At 41.7% G+C, this 24,010-nt stretch overlaps 1 protein-coding gene across 2 annotated transcripts; it reads left to right on the forward strand.

Annotated features, from left to right (window-relative positions):
- Window positions 1-13,509: 13,509 nt before the first annotated feature.
- On the forward strand, window positions 13,510-23,619 carry LOC119646675. 2 transcript variants are annotated; one of them, XM_038047207.1, is made up of 4 exons: window positions 13,510-13,717; window positions 13,795-13,868; window positions 13,923-13,968; window positions 23,234-23,619. In XM_038047207.1, exons 1-4 carry the CDS (start codon window positions 13,525-13,527, stop codon window positions 23,479-23,481), a joined length of 561 nt encoding a protein of 186 aa, XP_037903135.1. In that variant the 5' UTR covers window positions 13,510-13,524; the 3' UTR covers window positions 23,482-23,619. The 2 variants fall into 2 exon arrangements, with proteins under 2 accessions (XP_037903135.1, XP_037903134.1); XM_038047206.1 differs by having other exon boundaries at window positions 13,795-13,968.
- The last annotated feature ends 391 nt before the right edge of the window (window positions 23,620-24,010 follow it).

The following is a 24,010-nucleotide window of genomic DNA, read 5'->3' on the forward strand; positions in this document are numbered from 1 at the left end:
CACAAAGTGGGCAGATGTAGTAAAACACAAATTTCTACCTGAAAATAATTAGGGCGAATTTTCTGATTTACCTAAAAAACTAAAAACAGGCATGTTGCTGATTATCTGCGGCACCCGAAACTAAGGTGACTAGATTAAAAACCTCATGTAAAAGAACGTTCAAGGCCAGTAAACTATAGAAAAGAAAAAATAAATAAGTAAAGTAAAATATATATAATATAAAGAAAAAAAATATATAATCAAAAATGATCATCAATGAAGCCAAGCGTCGGTCTTCCCGTTTGATTAGGGTTCCCCACATTACGTTTGAAGCAGCAGGGGGCGAACGATTAGGGTGGGATGGGCCTTGTTGATTTCTGAGACAAGGACATGATTAAATCTCTAAGGAGATAATATGTGAGAAACAAGAACACCTACCCGCATATCGCCGAACTGCTAGAATTTAAGTTAGCTCTGGCACGTGCCGTTCGGTTCCATATATTATCTCACGCAGTCGGTGTTCACGACCGGCAAAGCTATTAGGGAAATTTGGTTAGCTGACAGCCTTGGCGACCGTGTTGGTGCCAAGGAGATGAATACGTAACACATTCAGCACGTCTCTGGAAAAAATAACGTAGTTTCTGACGCATTGTCACGTGTTGCGGAGGCCAAAATCCCCACAACCGTCAATTTTCCGGCAATCGCCGAGTCGCAGAATGAACTTCAGGATGACTCAACATCAATATATACTGCGAGACCTCAGACAAGGAAACAAGGCCATATATTCTGGCCGATTTCCGAAAGGAAGTATTTCACGCCGTTCATGATATGTCGCACCCAGGCATTCGGACAACGAATCGGTTAGTCATCGCAAAGTACTTCTGGCCGACCATGAACAAGAGCATTAATTTTTGGGACAAACAGTGCGTCGCATGTCAGAAGTGCAAAAGTAAAAAGCATGTGAGAAAAGAGGTAGAAGTGTTCCCTCGGTCCACCAAACGTTTCCACACAAATCACCTCGACATCATTGGCCCTTTGCGAGACTCGCACGGTTTCAGGTATTGCCTCCAAATCATTGATGTATTCACGCGGTGACCCGAGGCGATATCTCTGAAAGATATTACTCCTCAATCTTGCGTAGCGCCCCTCTGTCGAGAATGGGTTTCAAGCTTTGGCTTGCCGGTAATTATAATCACCGACCAGGGAATGCACTATAAGCCCTCCTTTTCTCTGAGTTGGAAAAACTCCTAGACTTTAAACCCCACCGCAAAACTGCGTACCACCGGCATTCCAATCATCATCATCATCAACGGCGCAACAACCGGTATCCGGTCTAGGCCTGCCTTAATAAGGAACTCCAGACATTCCGGTTTTGCGCCGAGGTCCACCAATTCGATATCCCTAAAAGCTGTCTGGCGTCCTGACTTACGCCATCGCTCCATCTTAGGCAGGGTCTGCCTCGTCTTCCTTTTCTACCATAGATATTGCCCTTATAGACTTTCCGGGTGGGATTATCCTCATCCATACGGATTAAGTGACCCGCCCACCGTAACCTATTGAGCCGAATTTTATCCACAACCGGACGGTCATGGTATCGCTCATAGATTTCATCATTGTGTAGGCTACGGAATCGTCCATCCTCATGTAGGGGGCCAAAAATTCTTCGGAGGATTCTTCTCTCGAAAGCGGCCAAGAGTTCGCAATTTTTCTTGCTAAGAACCCAAGTTTCCGAGGAATACATGTGGACTGACAAGATCATAGTCTTGTACAGTAAGAGCTTTGACCCTACGGTGAGACGTTTCGAGCGGAACAGTCTTTGTAAGCTGAAATAGGCTCTGTTGGCTGACAACAACCGTACGCGAATTTCATCATCGTAGTTGCTATCGGTTGTGATTTTCGACCCTAGATAGGAGAAATTGTCAACGGTCTCAAAGTTGTATTCTCCTATCCTTATTCTTCTTCGTATTTGTGTTTGACCAGTGCGGTTTGATGTTGTTGGTTGATTCGTCTTCGGTGCTAACGTTGCCACCATATATTTTGTCTTGCCTTCATTGATGTGCCGCCCAAGATCTCGCGCCGCCTGCTCGATCTGGATGAAGGCAGTTTGTACGTCTCGGGTGGTTCTTCCCATGATGTCGATATCGTCAGCATAGGCCAGTAGTTGGGTGGACTTGAAGAGGATCGTACCTCTTGCATTCACCTCAGCATCACGGATCACTTTCTCTAGGGCCAGGTTAAAGAGGACGCATGATAGCGCATCCCCTTGTCGTAGACCGTTGTTGATGTCGAATGGTCTTGAGAGTGATCCTGCTGCTTTTATCTGGCCTCGCACATTGGTCAGGGTCAGCCTAGTCAGTCTTATTAATTTCGTTGGGATACCGAATTCTCTCATGGCCGTGTACAGTTTTACCCTGGCTATGCTATCATAGGCGGCTTTAAAGTCGATGAACAGATGGTGCAACTGTTGTCCATATTCCAACAGTTTTTCCATCGCCTGCCGCAGAGAGAAAATCTGATCTGTTGCTGATTTGCCTGGAGTGAAGCCTCTTTGGTATGGGCCAATGATGTTCTGGGCGTATGGGGCTATCCGGCCTAGCAAGATAGTGGAGAATATCTTATAGATGGTACTCAGCAACGTGATACCTCTATAATTGCTGCGCTGTGTGGCATTCCAATGGGATACTCGAAAGGTGGCACAGAACGCTGAAGGTGGTTATAATGGCCCAAGACGGCCCTTTTTGATAGCAGGTCCTGCCATTCGTTTTACTTGGCCTCCGGAGATCCAATCGAGAAGAATTTGCTGCAAGCCCCGCCAAGCTGGTATACGGGGAGAACCTGAGACTCCCCAGCGACACTGTTCTCAACATCACGCCGGCACTCAATGCTACCGCTCCATTGCCTCTGCTCAAGGACACAATGCCATGCTGAAGTCGCCACCAACCACGTGAAAACCGTGGCTGGCCTTCCCAGGAATCTCAAATCCTGTACGCATGTTTTAATTAGGACGGACGCTCCTCGAAGCCAGCTGCAGCCGCCTTATCAGGGCCCCTTCAAAATACTCGAGCGAGGCCGACATCCTTATAGCCTCAACGTCGGGGGCACGGTCAAACGAGTCTCCTTGGCTCGTCTAAAGCCCTTCGTCTAACAAGAAAACGCAACCAAGACGACAGGCGCGACACGTCCGTTTTGCCTTGGCCTTGCGGCGGCCGAGTTTAGGGAGCCATGCATCTGGTTCTTCCCTGAAACCCCCATTAGTTTCAGCTGGGGGTGAGTGTTGTGGCGGAGTGAGCAACGTACGTGTCGGACACTCAAGTGCGAATCGCAGCCGCCTTGACATCGAAAAGCAGCTTATTATTCGGGGTTATGTCAGAATTTAGTAGAGATTCAAGTATGGAAGCGAACAGTTGAGTCTGCAGACTAAGATTAAAAAAAATAATATGTGTAAATAATTTAATAATAAATTTAAATATTTTAATATATATAGATATAAGTAACTTTAATTACCTGTATGGCGCTTGTTATTAATGAAGCCTAGATTTTCTTGTATATGTTTACATCAAAACGATGCGCAGAATTCTCCAAGTACAAGTGATTGAAAAATGTCGAATATGTGCAATGTCAATTTCCACCAAAGAAATGTAAGCAATACGAATGAATGATATTGAAATGAGTGCACGTGAGGGGACTTTACCCGTAATAACCCTGACGGAACAGCTTCTCAATTTGTTGGTTTTGCAGGTTTCCTACAGGCTCCCTCCGGAGCTGCATTAAAATTACCTAGTGGTCACTGTAAGGCCAATCCTCAAAAGTGCCAAGGACCGCTGTGCACTAGCGCGGCGCTTACGAATATCAGCGCGACAAATAAAACTGACCCTCTATTTTAGTACGTAGTGTGCAGTTTTTCGAAACCTTACAACGAACTACTCTTTCTTGAGTATTTGCTAGTCATCAGCAATGCAAAACTTAGGAGAACTATCAAAAAAAGGCTTGGTACATATATGTACACGTTCCCTGATTCATACATTATTGAAAACATTCGTTCAAGATCTACTGCGACCGTACAATCATATCGTCTCAGTTTGAACTGATCATTTTGGACTGAAGGCCGAAATGATAATCTGCTGCTGATCATCTCATCTCATTTGAAGATGACAATAACCTCCGATCGCATCCTCTTCCTATCTCCCTATTCAAAATGGCCACTTTGTTTGCTGCTGTGTTGATTCGTTCAACCGTTCACACAGGCTCTTCCCTGGTTTCTTCTCTTCTGTGCTGTGACGGGCGAACCTAGTGTTGCCTGAGTAACGCCCCATGCCTTCACTCCTCTTGCATGCTGGGTCTTGCCATAAGCCAACCTCATACCTCTTATCATAGCCCTTATATTCTGACAAATATTCCCGCGTTCCTTGATAAATGAAAAAACTATCTTTTATTTTCAATTGTTGCTGATATTTAATCGTAATTAATTATTCATTATAATTCTAAAAGGAGAATGTTAATCATACATTACAAAGCACAGTAGAGCTCTTTACCAGTTATGAATACTAATTTGACAAGGTTAAGCCTCGCAGGCTCATATGCAGATATGAGCAATATCAGGTAAAAGTCGAAATTTTCCTGATTTTAAATGAAAAATTATTAAACTGAATTATGTAGCCTGTGAAGTCAGGAAAATAGCTGCATGGTTCTGCACTTATCCACATACGAGTTGTGTATCTGTCATACTGTGTCCTGGCACTCGTGCCTGCAGCTTTAATTTTTATCAGAATTATTACAGCGATTTAAAGCAACCAAGTATATCCAAAGCAGCTCCCCTAATTATTCATATTTTCCAACAACCGTACTAAGCTCCGGATAAGTCCATGTGTTTGTATGCGTAGTAGCACATTAAACAGCCGATTTTCACTCGAAAAATTATTCGAATGATGTCAACAATTTAAGTTCGCTCAAGTGATATGTTGGTGGTATGACGTAGGAAGCAATAAAAAAGCCGGTAACGAACAAGACGCAAAAACGTCTTTCATCATGAAGATGCTGGGAATGGTGGTAATGGTGGTGGCGCCCTGATTGATAATGTGTGGCTTCCAACATACTCGTGGAACGCCTTCCGAATTAATTTGTTCGATGACTCTTTAAAATTCGATGACAAAGGAAGAAATACGGAAGAAAAATTGAGAGAGATATCGTTTCTGTAAAGTGAAAGGAAATATTTAGGGAGACCCTAATAAATCATAAAATTGAATTGGGTGTCATAGGCAGCATATACAATATTGAATTATCAATTCATCGTTTTGCATTGTGTAAGTAAATTAGTCCTGTCTAGAAGGGAGGCGTTGAGATATCAAACATCCATTTGTCTGTTGTGATGCATAAAACCGGCTGCATCATGGTGTATTCATTGCTATCTCTGACATAAATTTATACTTTTACTGTCCATAGTTTCCTCCGACACAAAGGATTAATTAATTCCTTATCAGCAAGTAGACTCCGCCGCACTCTAAATATAGATATCCATTCACTTCCAGCGCAAACTTGCATAGATTTTTTTATACATAGATCCCTGCCGGGAAAGTTATTACGCTTCCGGCAGATATGTGTCATTGATAAGAAAGTATAATCGTATGGTGCTTACTCGCTGAAATGTATCCATCGGGCTCTAAATGCACAGCAGGAAAACCTCCTTTTATCATGTTATGTATTCCCCACACCCTATTTGCGGTATAGTGAACGACCACAGGATCATTGAACTCCAGCATGCATGATATGATTATTATCAAGTGAATTTTGAATTGCGCTTCATTAAGTTTTCATTGCAGGTAATAATGCAAATGAATATTAAGTCTAGGATGCATTGTGGTGACTGAAAGATTCCGTTACTGATAATAACTTTCTTGTTTTCTGACTGTAAGTTTTTTCAACATCTTTCATTGGATGTGTGCAATCTTATTTTGGAACTGAAGCTGGTTGATTATTCTTGCCAAACTAACAATACGTGTGGTCAAAGTGTTAATTAGGTCCCAGGGCGGGACGTGGATTGGTACCCACAATGGAGCATAAAACCTGGGGAACACCTGCTGAACCAACACCAACAGTTCTACTACCAACCCATGTCTCCACCTCGACATGCTGACCGCTGGGAGCTCTATCTTAGCGAAAAGCTGCAGACGAAGAAGGATGAACGGGACGGGAACACTTTCAACCAAGTTGACCACGCGCTGATCGAATGCTGCCACCTCTCAGTCTTGATGAATGTCAGAACATATAGGGGGCCAATATTGACGCGGATCCCTATCTCGTTGGATGGCGCAATAACCACAACCAACAGGGATCCTGGAAATGAAGCATGAACAAATGAACTTCATAATCACCTGAAGAACGTTATCATAAATATGGCCACAAATACACTTGGAGCCAGCCGCAAAAGGAGTCAAAACGGCTGGTTTGTCCATGAATGTAAGCTAACAACGAAACGAAAGAATGCCGCATACCGAGTACTGTTGGATTCTCAAAGGTCGCGGGCACGCTCGGAGACTTATCACGAACTTCGGCGAGCGGAGAAGCAACTGCACAGACGGAAAAGGAAACCTGGGAGAACCAAGAGGTCTGTGAACTCGAAAAGTACAGGGAGCAACTGTACCAGGCGCGGAAGTTTTACCAACAAGTCCTGCCGAGACAACCAGGGAAATCTACTTTCCGTCAGAATGGGCATATTAGAGCGATGGGAAAAGTACCTTGATGAACTGCTCAACAACTAGAACATCGGCGAGATAGAGGTCCCGTCAACTGAAGACGGCGGCCATATACTGCCACCACCAAGTATCATCATCGGCTTAAAAATCATAAGTCGCCTGGAGTCGATGGAATTATAGCTGAATTGTTTAATATGGAGGCGACCAAATTCACCAAGCGGTTCAGCGGGTTAGCGGATGGGTCAGCGAATCAATGCCTGACGATTGGCAACGAGACACTATCTGTCCCATACATAAAAAGGGAGGTATCAGGCAGTGCAGCAATTATAGAGGTTGCTGAGTACCATCTATAAGATATTCTCCGCTATTTTGCTAGGCTGGATAGCTTCATATGCCCAGAACAACATTGGTCCATACCAAAGAGACTTCACTCCAGGCAAATCAGCAATAGATCAGATTTTCTCTGTGCGGCAAGCTATGAAAAAACTGTTGGAATATGGACATCAGTTGCACCATCTTTTCATCAATTTTAAAGGTAACTATGGTAGCATAGCCAGGGTAAAACTATATACGGCCATGAGAGAATTCGGTAACCCGGCGAAATTAATAAGACTTATTAGGCTGACCCTGACCAATGTGCGAGGCCAGATAAAAGCAGCAGGATCACCCTCGAGACCATTCGACATCAACAACGGTCTAAGACAAGCGTCCTTTCTAACCTGACCCTGGAAAAAGTGATCCTCGATGTTGAAATAAAGATAAGATATGATCCTCTTTAGGTCCACCCAACTACTGGCCTATGCTTACAATATCGACATCGTGGGAGGAACGACCCGAAACTTACAAACTACCTTCATCCAGATCGAGCACTAGACAAATGACGCGATATCTTGGGCTGCACACCAATGAAGGCAAGACAAAATATATGGCAACGTCAGCACCAAAACCCAACCAACCAACAACATCAAACCGCACTGCTCAAACAGGAAGAATAAAAATAGGAGACTACAACTTTGAGAAATTGGTGGCAGCCAAGCGAGCCTATTTCAGCTTACAAAACCAATTTCTCTCGAAACATCCTACCATAGGGTCAAAGCTCTTACTGTACAAGACAATGATCTTGCCAGGATCCCCTACATGAGGTTGGACGATTCCATAACCTACATAGCAATGAAATCTAGGAGCGTTAAAATGACCGTCAGGTTGTGGATAAAATTTCGCTCAATAGGTTGCGATGGGCGGGTCACTTAATCCGTATTGATGAGGATGATCCAGCCCGAAAAGTCTTTAACGGCAATATCTATGGTCGAAAAAGAAGACGCGGTAGACCCAGCGTGAGATGGAACAATAGCGTAAGCCGGGACGCCAGAGAGCTTTTAGGGATGTCAAAGTAGTGGACCTTGACGCAAAACCGGGATGTGTGAAGTTCTTTATTAAAGCAGGCCTAGACCAGATACCAGGTGTTGCGCCGTTGATGATCATGATGATATAACTAACAATATGTGGCTTCGCCGGGTTGAACTCATAATTGTAACTTCCGCGCCCAACATGGGGCTACAACTATGTAATGTCGGTATGGTTCATACTTTGTCATGAAATCATAATGAAAACTTGTAAGTAACGCAATTTATGTTAGGTTTACGTATCTCCTTCGTAATAAGAACTATTTATGCATCAATCCTTAACTCAGATTTGCATTCACTTCTTATAGACAGTTAAAGAAGTAGCCTTTAGCTACTTCATCAAATTGATTGCTAGATTTTAAGATTTTATTGAGTGGCTGAACCAATACCGGATACTCAAAGAAAAAAACGGTTAGATGATTTTTTACCGACTTTAGTGTATATCTTATTGATCTTAACTTGCTTTTACATTGCACTCACAAATCTCTTGCTTCACAAAATCAGAGTCAAGGGTCTTGTCTTCAGCCACTGTCTTTCCATAGTGTTTTTACAAAAAATTCAGATGCTTTAAAACCCAAAAATACCAACCACAACATTCTCATCAATTCCATATGAAACGTTGGGCTCACTGCCTGTGCCTCTGGGTCTCATATAAAGGATTTTTTTACATTTCCTTCTGTTTTTAAATTCGTGGACATTATTGTGGACATCAATAAGCTAAATTGGCAAACACTTTTGAACATTGTGATAGTCGCGCCGGATTTGATCTCCTTGACTCGGAAAGTCAGATGCGCATCTGGGATTTCACAGTATCCAGATCATTTCGTTTAACCTTTGTCCTACACCAAGCGGGCGACTTTGCTTGTAGGCAGTATTATTCCCTTTCTTATTATTTAGCATGCTCGTGCGCCCCCATTATCCCAGATTCAAATTTCTAATTCCCAAATAGACTTCATATTACATAAAATAATAAATAAAATATACCTTATCAATCAAAAAAACCTTTGAATTTCCCGAAACCCTAAAACCTATTTAAACATTATTCAATTATAATACATAAATTTTCAAATATCCAAAAATGATCATTAACCATTTTTCTGGAAAGTACGGCTGATGGCTGTTTTTGTATTTTTAAGGAGGTGCGCACATTTGGAAGAAAGTGAAAACTGAGTTGGAGAAAAGATGTGAGTTTAGCAAAAAAAAATCCATGAAAAAACCGAAGAACAGGGTGCTCCGCTACAAAGTGTGCTAGGTTTACTCTGTAACGTTCCACGTACTTTTCCTAAATTAATATTCTGATCATACCGACTCGAATGTTTGATGAATGAAACATCTTAGGATAATCTGGAAATGTCGTTGTTATCTCTTGGCAATCTAAGAGAAGCTAAGAACAGATTGGTGATTGATCTGCCATTTACCACGAAACTGGATAATTCGGCAGTAAAATACAGTTTTCCAACTCATATCGACGGTGCATGCTTGAGAACCTTAGCTTTCCCGCTTAAAAGTGATGTTGGCTCGTCTTGATCGGTTGCGCCATTTTGCTCTGTCAAAAGCCTCAATTGTATGGAATCGATAGGCTTTGAAATCACGACCTAGCGTATCGTTGTTTGGTATGGCCTTTTAGTCATTTACCATCGGCTTTAGGGTTTAAATCAGTCTCAGACCTCGTCAGCGCAACTTACATGCCAATATCATAGAAGACGCCTCTCTCGCAATTTTTCGACGATCACCACAACCTCATATCAATCGCAGATGTTCTCATTTGAAATGTGATCATAGGATCGCTGGTCCAACATATCATCTTTGTTTCCAACTCCGCGAGTCGGCGGTCATTGTTTTTTATAGTCAGCCAACACAGAGAATCACAGAGGCTAACAGAGCCGATGACACTGCGCTAGATTTTGGATTTAAGACGTTCCCTGGTGACTCGATCACATAGAACGCCAGTTGTGACCGCCATTTGATTCAAATTGCTCAATTTGCGGGGAGCAATTTCATAACACAATCCTCCATTGGCTGCTAGCATTTATCCGAAATATTTAAATCGCTCAGTTCTGGACACGTCACTGCCACTGAGAGCAATAGTACCTATTTCATTGGGGTCAGTCGTCCAATTCGTGTTCAATGTCGCAGCTTTTCACATCTCACCATCTATAGAGTGCAAATATCAATGCGCCCCCTTCCAAAGGGCTCATTCCAGTAAGAGTACCAATATTTGACTTGCAGACACATATCTGTTTAGCTTGTACTAATTCCATCCTGCCGGGTCGACTGATATGAATGCCCTAGAATTTCTCTGAGGCTTTTCATTAAATGCGATCATTCGTGTTAACGACGTTAATGCGTTTTCTTAGGCGACTTGTCGCGCGACGTAACACTCGGAGAGTAGGCAAGATTAACCATTGCGGAATAACTACAACTATACTTTATTTATCTCTTTCATCTCAGCATTTTATTTTTGTTTTACTGAGGATAGTATAAAGTACGTTGCCTCAAACCCTCCTCCTTTATCATTGCTTGACAACATGACGGAGTATAGTAATCTCAGTTTTGTGTCGAATATAGTTTTGAATCGAGTTCAAATTTTTCCTAAAAGGAGATTGCCATTAAAACTCTGTAAGAAAAAAGGATGAAATGGCACAAGGGTTCTCATTAATTCCATAGTCTTCACTTAAACTAATTTTTCTTCTACTTCTTTATTATTTGTTTTTTCTAGAAGAGATGGAGATTTGTGGGGTAACAATCTGAATCTGTATTCTGGAAACCATAACGGTGCAAATATGAATCCAACTTTGAACTAATGATTACGGCAACGACAAGGTCTTCATACCGTGAGAACCGGCTTCTGACAAAATGATTCGGAATGAGGAACATTCCAACAGTATGGGGTTGCGCACAAAAGGAGATTTCCTCTGCACAGGGAAGAAAAGCTTTCTACCTACAATTCAATGCAGTAACGGAGAGGTTTCTTAAAAGTGTGTTCTGACAACTTACTCGGACATATGATGGGGAAATCCCATCTCCAGGACCGTTCGTAAGACGTTTATGACCACGATGACCATGAGTCATTTGAGGATTTCTTCAGCTTCTACCGCTTAATCATCGGTGGCACTTGGTTCGAGCATAGGGCGTACCATAAGGTCAGTTGTGGTTCGAGCATAGGGCGTACCATAAGGTCAGTTGGATTCCTACTGACTTACAATGAATGTTAGAATATTAGGAGTTGTCTTGCTGATGTGCGCAACAAGAAAGGAATCGAAAATGATCTGCAAGGAGGTCATCACTTCATGTCACTTATCTTCGTTTGATTGTCATATCTGCAGGCAATCACAGGGTTGAAGAAGCTGCGACACCTCGAGTTCAAAGCCGACCGTTTACACGAACAGGCTCTCGTTGGGAGAACTAGAAGAGCTGGTTTGTTGATTTGATCGTGTTTGTCTTGAAGAATCCACCACCACCAATCAAAACTCCACCAAGTCCTTAAAACTGGTCATAAGACTTAGCTGACTGTAAAGACATGAAAACGGATAAATGAATGAATACAAATTATGGTGAGCGTAACGGGCTCGAGCTCCGAACCGATTTCAAAAATTTACCACTACGCTAGTCAAGAAGTACCCCAAACATAGTAAGAAGCAGTTGATGAGGTGGAGGAAGTATTGCACTGCAATTTTTAATCGTATAATATTAGTCAAAGTTCCGTTTTTTTGTTCGACAGGAAAGTCACCAGACCTTCGAACTGCATTTTTGGATTATGCCATAAAGATATCCACGCGCTACCCTAAAACTCCATGGCACACAACAGATAAGGAGGAATATAACATTTGAAGGAGAAGAAAACATTGAAAAAATGACATATATACAAGTCTAAACCAACGAAATAAAAAAAGCGTTGGCAGCTCCTCCATCTATAACCATGAGGTTATTCACGTTTTGAAAACAGGAAGATGTCCTGAATGAACCACGTCCCGGAAAGAAGAAATTATGTCTTAGCTCGAAACTCAATGCATTTTCACAAGGCCCAAGTTTAGCATCACAGCGACCTGCAGTATCAATGTTTTCCAGATTTATAACCATTATCTAGCTCAGACGACAATATCCTTGACTACTACGTGTGGGGTATTGTTCTAGTAATACTCAATGCAACACCTCATAATATCAACGTCACGCTAGAGACCATCATTTGCCGTGTAGGACAAAGAGGAGTTAAAACGAGCGGTGACTCAGTTCCGCTCTAGACTTGCATAGTTCGATGAAGCTGACACCGGTACCATTTAATAATTTCAGTAAGCAACACACTTCAGGATTTTCTTCGACGATCATCATATTTTTTCATTAGTCAATAACTAGATCGACAGCGAAAGTTATCTTTGAAGAATAACCAATAATTATGCTTGGTTTCCCGAAAGTAACAAGAAATGTAATGAACACGTGCATTACGAAATGACTAAAAAAATCCGGATGAACTGTTTTGACTTCTAACTACGAGGCCCGCTTTCCCGTTTCTCTACTAGCCTTGTTGTGATTCTTGGTACTTCGGTCTCTCACATGTCATCAACAAAATTCGGGAGTAGTAAACTTTGTGCACTTCGGAATTGCTCCAAAATTAGCCTTAAACTCAAATAAAAGATTGACCGCTAAACAACAAAAGAGAATAGGAGAAACAAATAACGCCTCAATGGTACGTGGAAGTCGCATTCAGATAATGCCAGCCACACCTCCTCAAAAGGTAAAATTCTTTTTATTTCGTGGGATTACAGTCCCATGTCGGCCCCTAGCCCCTCAAAGCCTGCGTCTCTGTTGTTCTCAGTCAACGACCGCGTCATCCCATATCACAAACCAAGTACACAACAATTGGTCATGTGAGTCCTCACATCAGTTTCGAGGCCGTTCTACCCAACCTTTGAAAAGACATCTAGGATATCTTGTCGTTCATCTGCTCTATGTGATCCAATTACCGGAACTTTCAAATTTTGATGTCGATTTTGACTTCCCGTTTGTCATATAAAAAGTACAAGGCCAGTCTATATCTGGCTCGTGAGCATCTTCGATTAACGTCCTCCAGAGCGATGTTTAATAATGCCTCTGTTAATTCGAAGTCTGATCCAAAATAATATATGTACTTTGTTAGCTGATTCTACAATTTTTCTTATTATCTTCTTATCATTCTGATGAACATTACTAATTTAATGGAGACTCGGGAAATTTTCAAAGAACCAGATACAAATTACCAAGAACCAGCTGGTCAAATTATTCTAAGTGAATGTCTGCTAACCACATCGAATAGATTCATAAATGTTAAATGTGATATTCTTTATACCTTCAATAGCAATAATGAACTGAGAGTTACTAGGGTTAATCGAGCAAAAATCCATCATTCCAGTATAAAGCTATAAAAAGGACGTCGCCACCGGCAATGCGTACCAATTCGTTCATGTAGAAATAAAAATATGTTTCGTTCCGGAATTCCGCTCATTTTACTTTTAATCCTACTCGTCCAAGGAAAGTCCTTTTCATCGGTCGTCAGTGCAACCAGTGGCGAAACCCATAAACTGAAATTTCATCTTCGGTCAGAGCGTAGCATAGTCTCCAAGGAGCAATTACTTCAGACGCGGAACTTTTTCCAGCTATTCAACATACCCTGTAAGTTTCCCTTACCGAATCCTTGCCAATATATCTTTATAGCGAAAATTATTAATAGCCTTCTTTATTGCTTCCAGATATCATCTGCTTCTTTGCGGCCACAGGCAAATGGCCATTCATTCCGCCCTTACTTCAAGTCAAAGTCAATCAGGTCAGCCGTTCGCTATTTATTCAAAACGATGAATATATAAAGAATTATTGCCAGGAATGGATTACAATCGTTCAGTGCCACAGGCCATTCCCCACAACTGGTGAGTAAGCTCCGTCTTTGATGGGCATTTGTAAATGGCGTCAGATGCTAACAGTACTAAAAAATGAATAATATATAAGATGCTCTTTGGAAAGCAATAACACTTATAAATATTAAAAATTTGAAAGCAAGTCCTTTGTATTTGTACACAAACATTTCTCGCGGGTGAATTTGTTAAGTTCGTCATTCTCTCGAACACCACCTTCAAGAGGCCGTGGGTGCTGCGTCATTTCAGAACTACCCATGGTGAAGGTGCTCGGGGCTTTTTCCCTAGAAGCTAGCATTTGTTGTATCCTTAGATTATTTGGAAGCTGGATGAACTTGAAATTTTAATATTGGGCTGAAACGGTAAAATGGTACAATGTTTTTACGTCGTCCTGGTTAATATGCTTTAGGGTATTTTTATTTTACTTGGATGGTGCATCCCCCCGAATTGTGGGAAGCAACTACAGGCATTGACCCCTAAGGAGCTCAGACTGTGATGTGGGAATAGCGGCAACCGATATAAAATACGCATCAAAGAGAGCAGTCATTAATAACTGACCCGAGGGCAAAAGCCCTCAGAAAAGTACCCAATAACAATAGAAAAGTAAATAGTGAAAGTGCCGGTCTATTCCAAGTGCAAGTTAACATTATTATCTGCGCCATTCTTTAATATCAGCATCCAGTCAGAAGACAGAACTCAGCTCCTCTAATGGTCCAGGCTAATGGTAGATCTCGGTTTTGATTGTGAGTGATCCATGGCTAACATTAAGTTATGACAAAAAGGTCAATGGAAACATAACCCTGAAACCAATTACTGAGAAAGTTAGTAACCGATAGGATACTGAAAAGACTATTCGTGAAGTGGCGGATGTTTATTTCCCCATTTTTGAACGTTTTTGAGAGAAAGCATTCATATGCATGCCTTCAACAAAAGTATGAAGATGGATGGAATTGTCAAACTGGACCATATTTCCGAGCATCACGAAACCCTCGGGTTCCACCAGTGCCTGTGACAGTCAACTAAAGTGAATAAATCAACCGATACCAAAGAAAATGCGGAGTGATTAAGGATTCATTTATTACCAAGGCTATGGAAGCCATTGGAAGGGTATTTAGACTAATGTAGACTAATATAGCTACGAACTATTCAGCCCAACTATAATATTGCAATGAAATAACAATAACAATTAACAACTATAATATTGCAATTAAAATAATAACGAAGGAATTACTTGGTGCATCGGGCAATATGCTTTTCCCTCAATGATCCGTACGTCAGTTTCAAAAGGGACATTCAACTAAATATTTTCAAGAATTGCTTCCTATAGCTTTTAGATGAAGAATGAACTGACTCAACTCGAGCTCTGAGCCAGCTCGAAATCTAGAACAATCTCAACATGACTTGTTAAAATTCGTTAGACATTAGACTGATAGATAAAACCGATAAACTTGAAGTTTTTCTCACTATTGATATTGTTACCATTTACCCCTCAGTGGATCCTGGTGCTTCGACCACGCTCACGCACAATTATACACCGTTTGCTGAAATACGCCTCAGCTGTATACAAGACTTCTCGGGAACCTTGCGGTCCACCTCGGCTCACTCATCGGCCATCTCGGGATAATAGATTACACTGCAATGCGTAGCCAACCATGGAGTTGTTGCCCTTCTTTAGTGTGTGACCTAATCACTGCCACTTCCATCTTCAAATTACATCGTCCATGAGAAACTTGCCTTGTTTGAAATAGTATTAGGCCAACATGCTCCGATAACAAGTCACAGCCAAGCGTTCACGAAGGCTTGGAGCTTTTATTGATTGGCACCTTCGATGCTTTACCGATTAATGCAGATAAGAAGGGTGCGATAACCAGTTACACTGAGAACCTTGGTTTAGCAGGTATTTATCTTCAGTTCAACTCTATTTTCCTCTTTTACCAAATCTAGAACCACTTGGCCAAACCCATGCCAATCAAATATCATCTGCGCAGTGGGTGTGTTTGAGAAAAAATCCCATGGTCCATTGAACTCCTCCACGTTCTCTGAACAATGCAGCGTAATAAAAGTCCCCAATAATAAGAAAAAATAATATCGGTAACAGAATGCAACCTGACGGACTCCTGTGTACTTCAAATTCCTCTAAGATTTTACCTCCATGCAGTACGTGACATTTTGCGCCATCATTGGTCCCTCTGATAACAGCTATTAATTTCCCCGGAATGCCTTTCTCTCCACGCCAAATGCACTCATTGTTGACGTTGTCGAAAGTTTTCTCCAAATTGATGAAAAACAAGTGAAGCGAAGATCTGATTGCAGTAGAATCTAGAACAAAAACCAGTTTGTTCTTAGTCGATCAAATTTTCGAGGTGTAGTACCAACTCTGTAGAAACTACAGGAGCAGCGATGAATGGCTCTGTGAGGAGACCGCCGAACCCAACGGCTTTACTCCGTTTGAGTGACTTCTCTTCTCTTCAGAGGAACGGTAACCAACCATTTCAAGAAAGGCAAAATTTCACTAAAAGTCATATTATTGAGAACCGTGATGAAATGTTCGTCATCAGGAATGATGAGTCGACCGTTAACGTCCCTCACAAGACCATCAAAAGGCTTGCGACCACATGCAAGTTCTTTCGTCTTTTCTCCCTCGAATCAGTTTGTTACGCGCATCCAGAAGATAACCCCCAAATCAACTGCTGATCGAAAAGCGGTCAATTTGACTGTTCCACCAGTGGCGAAGCGGTAGAACATATGGAAATTCACAAACCTACCACCATTATCGTTCCGGCCGTCAAGACCGTGTTTCCCCATCACATGTCCGAGCAAGGTCTTGTCAGAACCCACCTTCGCATTCAGATCACTCATCACAGTTACAATATTACCTTTAGGGAACCTCTCATCCTCTATATCGAAAATCTCCGTTACGGCATAGCACTGAACAACTGTAATACTCCTTAACCTGAACCAATATCCTGCTTGACTTTCCAGAGTACAGAAGCAATATGCTACAAGAAGGAGAAGAGTACTCTGTAGAGTCCCACTATCTCACACGCTTAGGCTCAGAATGCCTACCTAATATCGCTGGAATTCCTGGGGGAGGACCCTCAATACCTTTGTCAAGAAACGTACACACATTCCAGAAATCCGTCATAATTCGTTTTCGATGGTTCAGGGTCGTACCGTGAGGCCTATCCCTATACGGGGCATTGTTGACGTTTCGGTAGCAGTCAAGATTCAAAGCTCGCAGGTTACTAGCTCACCTTTTACAAAAAACAGCGAACAATTTTTCAACCCCAACTCACAAGGCTTGAGAAAGGAGCTGATGAAACTAGAAAAGCTATTGGACTGCATTTTCTTCTACAAAGGAACATCGAAAGGAGAAAAAATACGGAAAAAGCGAAAACAGTCGCAGTACCAACTGAAAGTACCGTAAACACCAAACACCTTGCAAAGCGAACTAGAAAAAGCAAAAACAGGGACACGCCTCTGAAGGAACCTTTATCCAAGCAGTGTCGAAGGCCCCGATAAAAAGCCGTGTGCTCGAGACAGTAGAAAAAACTGTCTGCCATACGAAGACTGCTCATTGAATTAGATTCGAAGAAAACTGCCAAGGGTACGTTCTGTGAAGCGGCCAAGGAGGAATGCAAAGAGAAGGCGTTGATTTCTAGCCTGAAGCCTATATGGAAATTCGAAGTTAGAACAGAAAAGGCTAAAGTGATGCAACCGACACCCGGATACACACCATCTCTTCTAAATATTCACTGCCGTGGATCCTGGAAATAGTGGCACTGCTTGGAGTTTTGAACATCGAAATCATTTCCAATGAAATCTGCTCGTCGGAATCACTAGTGTCATCGGAGGAGAAGTTGCGAGTTCTGGAAAAACGCTGGCCTAAAATAGATGGCTAAAAGTAGTAAAGCTCGCACTGATCAGCAAAAGCAAAACAGACCCATCGTCTGCATACGCCTATGTGCTCAGTTAGCTTATAAAAATTAGATTTGCCCAAACGAGAAGGGATGCCAGGGACTTATATCCAAGACGGTTTGGTTTCAGAGTAAGGGAATCCAACTTAGATGCAGTCATGGAAGTCATGGGTGTGGTTTACCGAACTGAGGATTAGTACAACCATCGATCTTGATAGGTAGTGCTCCTCGTAACGGTCAATGTTAAAAACGCCATCAATTCTATCATATAAGATGGGAAAAGATGCTAGAGTGACCACTCTCTGCTCTATGTATCGCTGGATGACCAGGGGAGTAGTAGCACATGGATCCTTGCTAGAGCCAAATCTTTGGAACACTTTCTATGATAGTCAGCTTGAACTCAGCCTGCCAGAATTATCGCGCATGGTTGGTTATGTAGATGATGTTGCGGCGCAAAGACGCAAAGCAAATTTGGCATATTGACGCGACGGGTAAGCGGATTGATAACTGTCGACAGTCAAACACCTTGGACTGACGCCTAAATCGAAGATGAGCTTTTTTGAACAATTCAAAATAACGGCGAACAAGGCTACGGATGGATTTCCGACCTTAAGTCGGTTTGTGGTAAATGTTGGAACCGTACCTCTAAGAAGGGCCACCGTCTCGTGAGCGCGATTTATTGCGTTCTGCTCCAGGGTACGGAAATATGAACTCATGCGCTTAGCAAAAAGGTGTATAATAAGCGCATTGGGCAAATATAGAGACGGGAGACAGGTGATGTTTATCTACCAAATCGCCTCACAGCAAACTGTGATGGTGACTGCGGAATAGTCTCCGTGGCCTTTCTTGCTAAGGGACTAATAAGCGCAAAGTAGAGGCCTTAAGAGGGGTAGTACCTCGCGAGAAACGGCGTCGTAACCGCTTAATGAGTGCCAAGGTAGATCGACCCGCGGCTCATCGGCAACTTTAGTCCGTGGCTTGACTGAAAATATGGTGAGATTGATTATTTCGTCATCCAACTTCTATGTGAGCATGGAGGTTTTCAATCTTAATAATAATAATCGGTGGCGCAACAATCCATATTGGGCTTTGAAGTGTGTTAGAGCACTTCATTTAAGATCGTAACGGTACACTACAGTACACTGTAGGAGGCAATGTGGTCTACATTGCGCTTACCCGAGAGTGTTATTATTATTGTTATCCAGTCAGGATAACAAATCCATCTACCACCAGTGAGATTTGAACCGCGACCTTCCGACAGCCCAGCACTCTAACCACTTGAGCCATCCGGACACTTTTTCAGCCTTACCTGCACAAGATCGGCAAGGCACAATTCTCCGACCGTGTGTTCTTACCTTATGAAAATCAATTCACTGTCTGTCTGTATATCTGTCATACGCACTTTTCTTCAAAACAGCTAAACCGATTCGAATGAAATTTGTTGGACATATGGGAACTATGAAATCCCACGCATACAACGAATGACATAAATTTACGTGGAGTTTAAAGGGGCTCCCCACACATGCAAAGGGAAGGTGAAAATTTTTTCCCCGAATATAGTCATGTGGAGAATCAAATGAAAGTTCCCGATTAGTATTTTCCGATTCAATGTCTGTATGTGCGTCCGTCTACCTGTCTGTATGTCATACCCGATTTACATGGAGACGGCTGAGCCAATTGTCACGAAATTTGGTGAAAACACGTGGTGTGTGGATCCCTTTACCTGCAACAGGTGGCATCATTTTGTACTGGGTTTAAGTGGGAGTCCGCCATTTATGCAAAAGCGGGGTATACATTTTTTTTTCGCAGATCGTGTGGTATTAAACGAAAGGGCTTGATTATTACTTTCCTATTTTTGATACTGACTGAAACATAGAAGTGTGAGGGTTCAAAATGTGCAATAGGCCTCGTTTTCAGGACCTTTCCAACCGAAAAATCAGGAAAAATCACGATGGAGAACCGATACCAAATCTAGGCCTCAAACACATCTCATGACGATATCTGCTCATATAAAGTTAAAAATAGCATATTATGATATTTTAGAAATTTTCCCGAAACCTCCCTTTAGCTCATCCTGGAAGTACAAAATGGTACTGTTATGAGTAATAATATAATAAACAATTTCGGAAAGTTTGGCGAAAGAACTATTTTCAACAAAGTTATAGAAGGTCAAAATTATGTATTTCACGGGGATTTATCGCGTGTATGAGATTATTATCATTTAAAGTGAACTCATATGAGCGGCGGAGTTGGAGTTTGGGAACACATATATCAGGGAATATTTTGAATTTTTTTATTATCTACAAATGGAAAACGTGCATAGGATCTAGCACAAACAAGATCGACACAAAACCTTTTTATCGAAACGTCCAGCTTCCGGTATACCGACTTGTTTGTAAGTCAACTTCTTCACATTTACTAAAAATCTCGAACTCCTGTTGTGAAGCGTATGAGGTTGACTATTATCAATACAATCCTTTCCAGATCAAATTATTTGTGTAAATGGATTTTTAAAAAAATTGAGGGCAATTGAATTTTTAACTATTATATATATATACGCGGAACTGTCACGCGAATTATATGATAAGCTTTAGCTTATCTTAAGAAAAACTATATCTTTTGTTTTAATAACTTTATTTTAAGTAATGGTTCTTCGAACCGAATCGAACAGTGGCGGTCTTAAAACTAACTTAATCTAATTGAATTCAAACCAAGATCCAAGAGAATCCAAATGTGCTGAAAATGCATAAAATGCATTTTCTGAATTGTGGAAATTTTACACTTGCAGACTAAACATCTGCCAGTCTGGAATGTTGCAACCTGATTCTTTGGTCACGTTGCTGACACAAGTGTGAGAATTAATTTTTGTTGGGTCAGGCGTTTCAGGTAACGTAACTCGCGCTCATCGTTCCTCACATAAGGAAACACAAAACCTTTTATACATGAAGCATCTAGCTTCCGGTTTTCCGACTTGTTTTATAATGGAATATGGGAGGTAATTCGTCAGCAACTCTGTGCAGACGCAGGGGAGCTTTCTCCGGACAACATTGTCAAAGAGATACTGAAGAGAGCTGACAAAAGGAGCTATTTTGCAAATTACGTTCGGATTTTTCTTCTCACGAAAAAGATTGTTTCGATCGGCGAAGGGAGTAGATTTGAATTAACAGTGTCCCCTACCTTCAATGAAAGAAATTTTCTAACCTCAAGGCTTCGTAAGGCGGAAAAGGGAGAAGACTTACCTGATATAATTTACCAAACGATTCGACCGACCGATGTCAGACCGAATGTCCTTACCAAACAAAACTTTATGTGTACTTTACCTGGAAATGATGTATAAAGTGCATTTAAACTACTGCCGTAAAAAACCACAACAGTTTTTTTAGAGGTACCACCCACAGCAGGTTGCGAATGGATCCTTAAACCGTTTTATTTTTTTTTTGTTTCTATTGAAATGAATGATAAGGAACAACGATTTCTCCCTTTCCGGCAAGTATCTTTTCTTCTACTGTAAAGAAACATCAACCAACAGGCAGAGGATAAATGCACACGGATACATGTGCGTATTATTGAACAACAATTTCACACCACACAGAACCTATCAACGCTAGTCACTTTCGAAGCTCACGCGAGAACTCATTTGATAACAAACGTGCCGGGTCTTCTGAGTCACTCAATCAATCAGAATAATGTAACTAACCCTCTATTTGTAAGCGAGTATTTGAGTGACGATGCAATGATCGAGTAGGTTGAAGGTCGTGGACGTTTATGTTCGTCTTTATGCTGTTTCGCTACTGTAGGCTTATAACTTCCTCAGCATTAAATAATACTGAAACTAAAGCAAAGTGTATGAATGCCCTATACTCCACAAATGAGTGAGGACGAGACATACAAATTGAAGAAGAACATAGGATTCACCAACTGAGCAATGATATTTCATTGCGTTCAAAGCTAACGCCGTACTGAGTGACATTCAAACTTTATTCTGCTTTATCTGAGGAGACTGAACTACCCGCATTGCGTCGTTTACAGCCTGGGCTTAGCCATGCCTACAATTTCTCCAGCTAATTTTACACATCAAATTCACGAGAGAATGCTGTATTCCTCTCATGGCAAATACTCATTTCTGTGTGTGTGTTGTGATTTTGAATTATCTTAAACTATAACTATAAAACGAAATTTAAAGAGTCTTAAGAAAGGAGTACTTCATTCCTCAAACTCCGACTTCTCACTCCTTCAATTGTTTTCTCAAAACTTTTTAAAAATCAATTAAACCGGCAAGGCCTACTTCACACGACAACGTGACGTAGCCCCGCTCTTTCAAATCGGCCTTGACAGATTGCGCTCTCTGCCAATTCGACCGGTAACGCTCCGCCCACAGCTGAAACCTAGGGATCCCGGCGAGGATACCTGGTTGCGCCCGACTAGCGGATGTCACAACGAATGCGGCGCTCTCGCTTCCTTCCATTGCCGTCTGCTTCCTGGAAGTAAGGTTTCAGTCTGCCCAAGTAAATTCTCTTGGGCCTGCCACCGAGGTCCACACTGAACGAGTGTTCCCTCCCCCCTTGAGTGACTGTAGCGGCTTCCGGAGGGCATTAGTCCTCACCAGAACGTGGATACAAACTTCAAGTTTCCCAGGGGTGTGGACCGCCGGCTAGGTGTGACAAGATGGCAGATGGCTTTCATTTGGGCACGGCCTCTCGTATTAGGTACAACAATCCGGTCTCTCCAACACCGTCTCTTTTGTCGAAGGGTCGCCAGGGAGTCAAAGGTTCTCCCCGTACACCAGCTCAGCAGGCTGGCAGCAAACTCTTCGCGGACTGCTCTTTCAAATCGGCTGAGTGGCAGATTACGACCTCTTCCAATGCGCCTGGTATCGTTTCGCCTCAAAACAACAACTGCTTCGTAACCAAATTGTTTGAGGAAATTTATTCATTAAAATAAATGAAATAATTTTTTGAAAAACTAATTCAACTCCACAACGAACGAATGCATGTTAATGGATAGGAACAGAAATCACGACCTAACTTGTATTTATTATTTTATTTGGAACTATTGCAACCTAATAAGATACTTATCCGATCAATTTCATCTCTACCTTATTTAATGGATGTTTCCCATTTACCGATTTGTCAGTCAGCTCTGACGCTAAAAGGCTATTATGTCGAATCACAGAATAATAAGCTTCATTGTCCTGAACACGCCTGACGTGGGAATTTTATTTTATGGATGCTTGGGGACGAACGAATTGGCTGCGAATCTCATTCACAGGAACTTTCGCTTATTTTTATTGCGTCAATTCCATTATCTGTTTGCTCGATGTTATGTACAACTATAAAAAGTAAATGCATTGTTATCCGCTACAGAGGCACCAACGTCAACCATGTCTACTACAACTATGGAAGCAACTGAACCAGAACCGGAGGAAACGACAACTGAATGCGTTTGCGGAAGACGAAGTATTGCTCGAGTTCCTAACAATGAAATCGTCTTCCTTGATAGAACGTTCGTGGGAAATGTAAGTGTCGAGACAATTCAAGCAACTATTCAGTTCCTCAGGAGCTTGCTGCCATTGAAGAGGAAGAAGCGACCAAGCAACAAAAACAGGGGCTAGACTACAATAGCTGCAAGATGATAACAAGATTGAGCGAGGACTCAGCAAATATTTAGATGTTAGAATTTTCACCAGATAACCAAGTTTTCTAAAAATAACAGCTTTTAAATTTTCACTTTTATGATGTATATGCATATGTTTGTGCGATTAAACTCACATAGTATAAAGCACCGAAATGTGGTCCTATTATTCACTTACTCCGAAGAAACATCCCTTCAGACTTTCAACCACTCTTCCTATCAAAATCCAGCGAAAATAAATGGAATCAATTTCCGAACCGTCACACATCTCCCAGAAGTAATGATTCAGCTCATTTTCTTTTTAGGCGTATTAAGATGAAATGAATCAGACTTTCACACATACAAACATACACGCAGAAACAATACATTGTGCTGTGAATGTATTTTAAGCACATAAAGCTCATAAAGTGTATTTAATAGCAATCCATTTGGGAGCCAATCTAAGATATCTTTCCATTTGCCAGCAAAGCACGAGTATTACTACTATTAATGGTTCAAGTGATTTGTTC

Source organism: Hermetia illucens, chromosome 1 (genome assembly GCF_905115235.1).
Source record: "Hermetia illucens chromosome 1, iHerIll2.2.curated.20191125, whole genome shotgun sequence".
Taxonomy (NCBI): domain Eukaryota; kingdom Metazoa; phylum Arthropoda; class Insecta; order Diptera; family Stratiomyidae; genus Hermetia; species Hermetia illucens.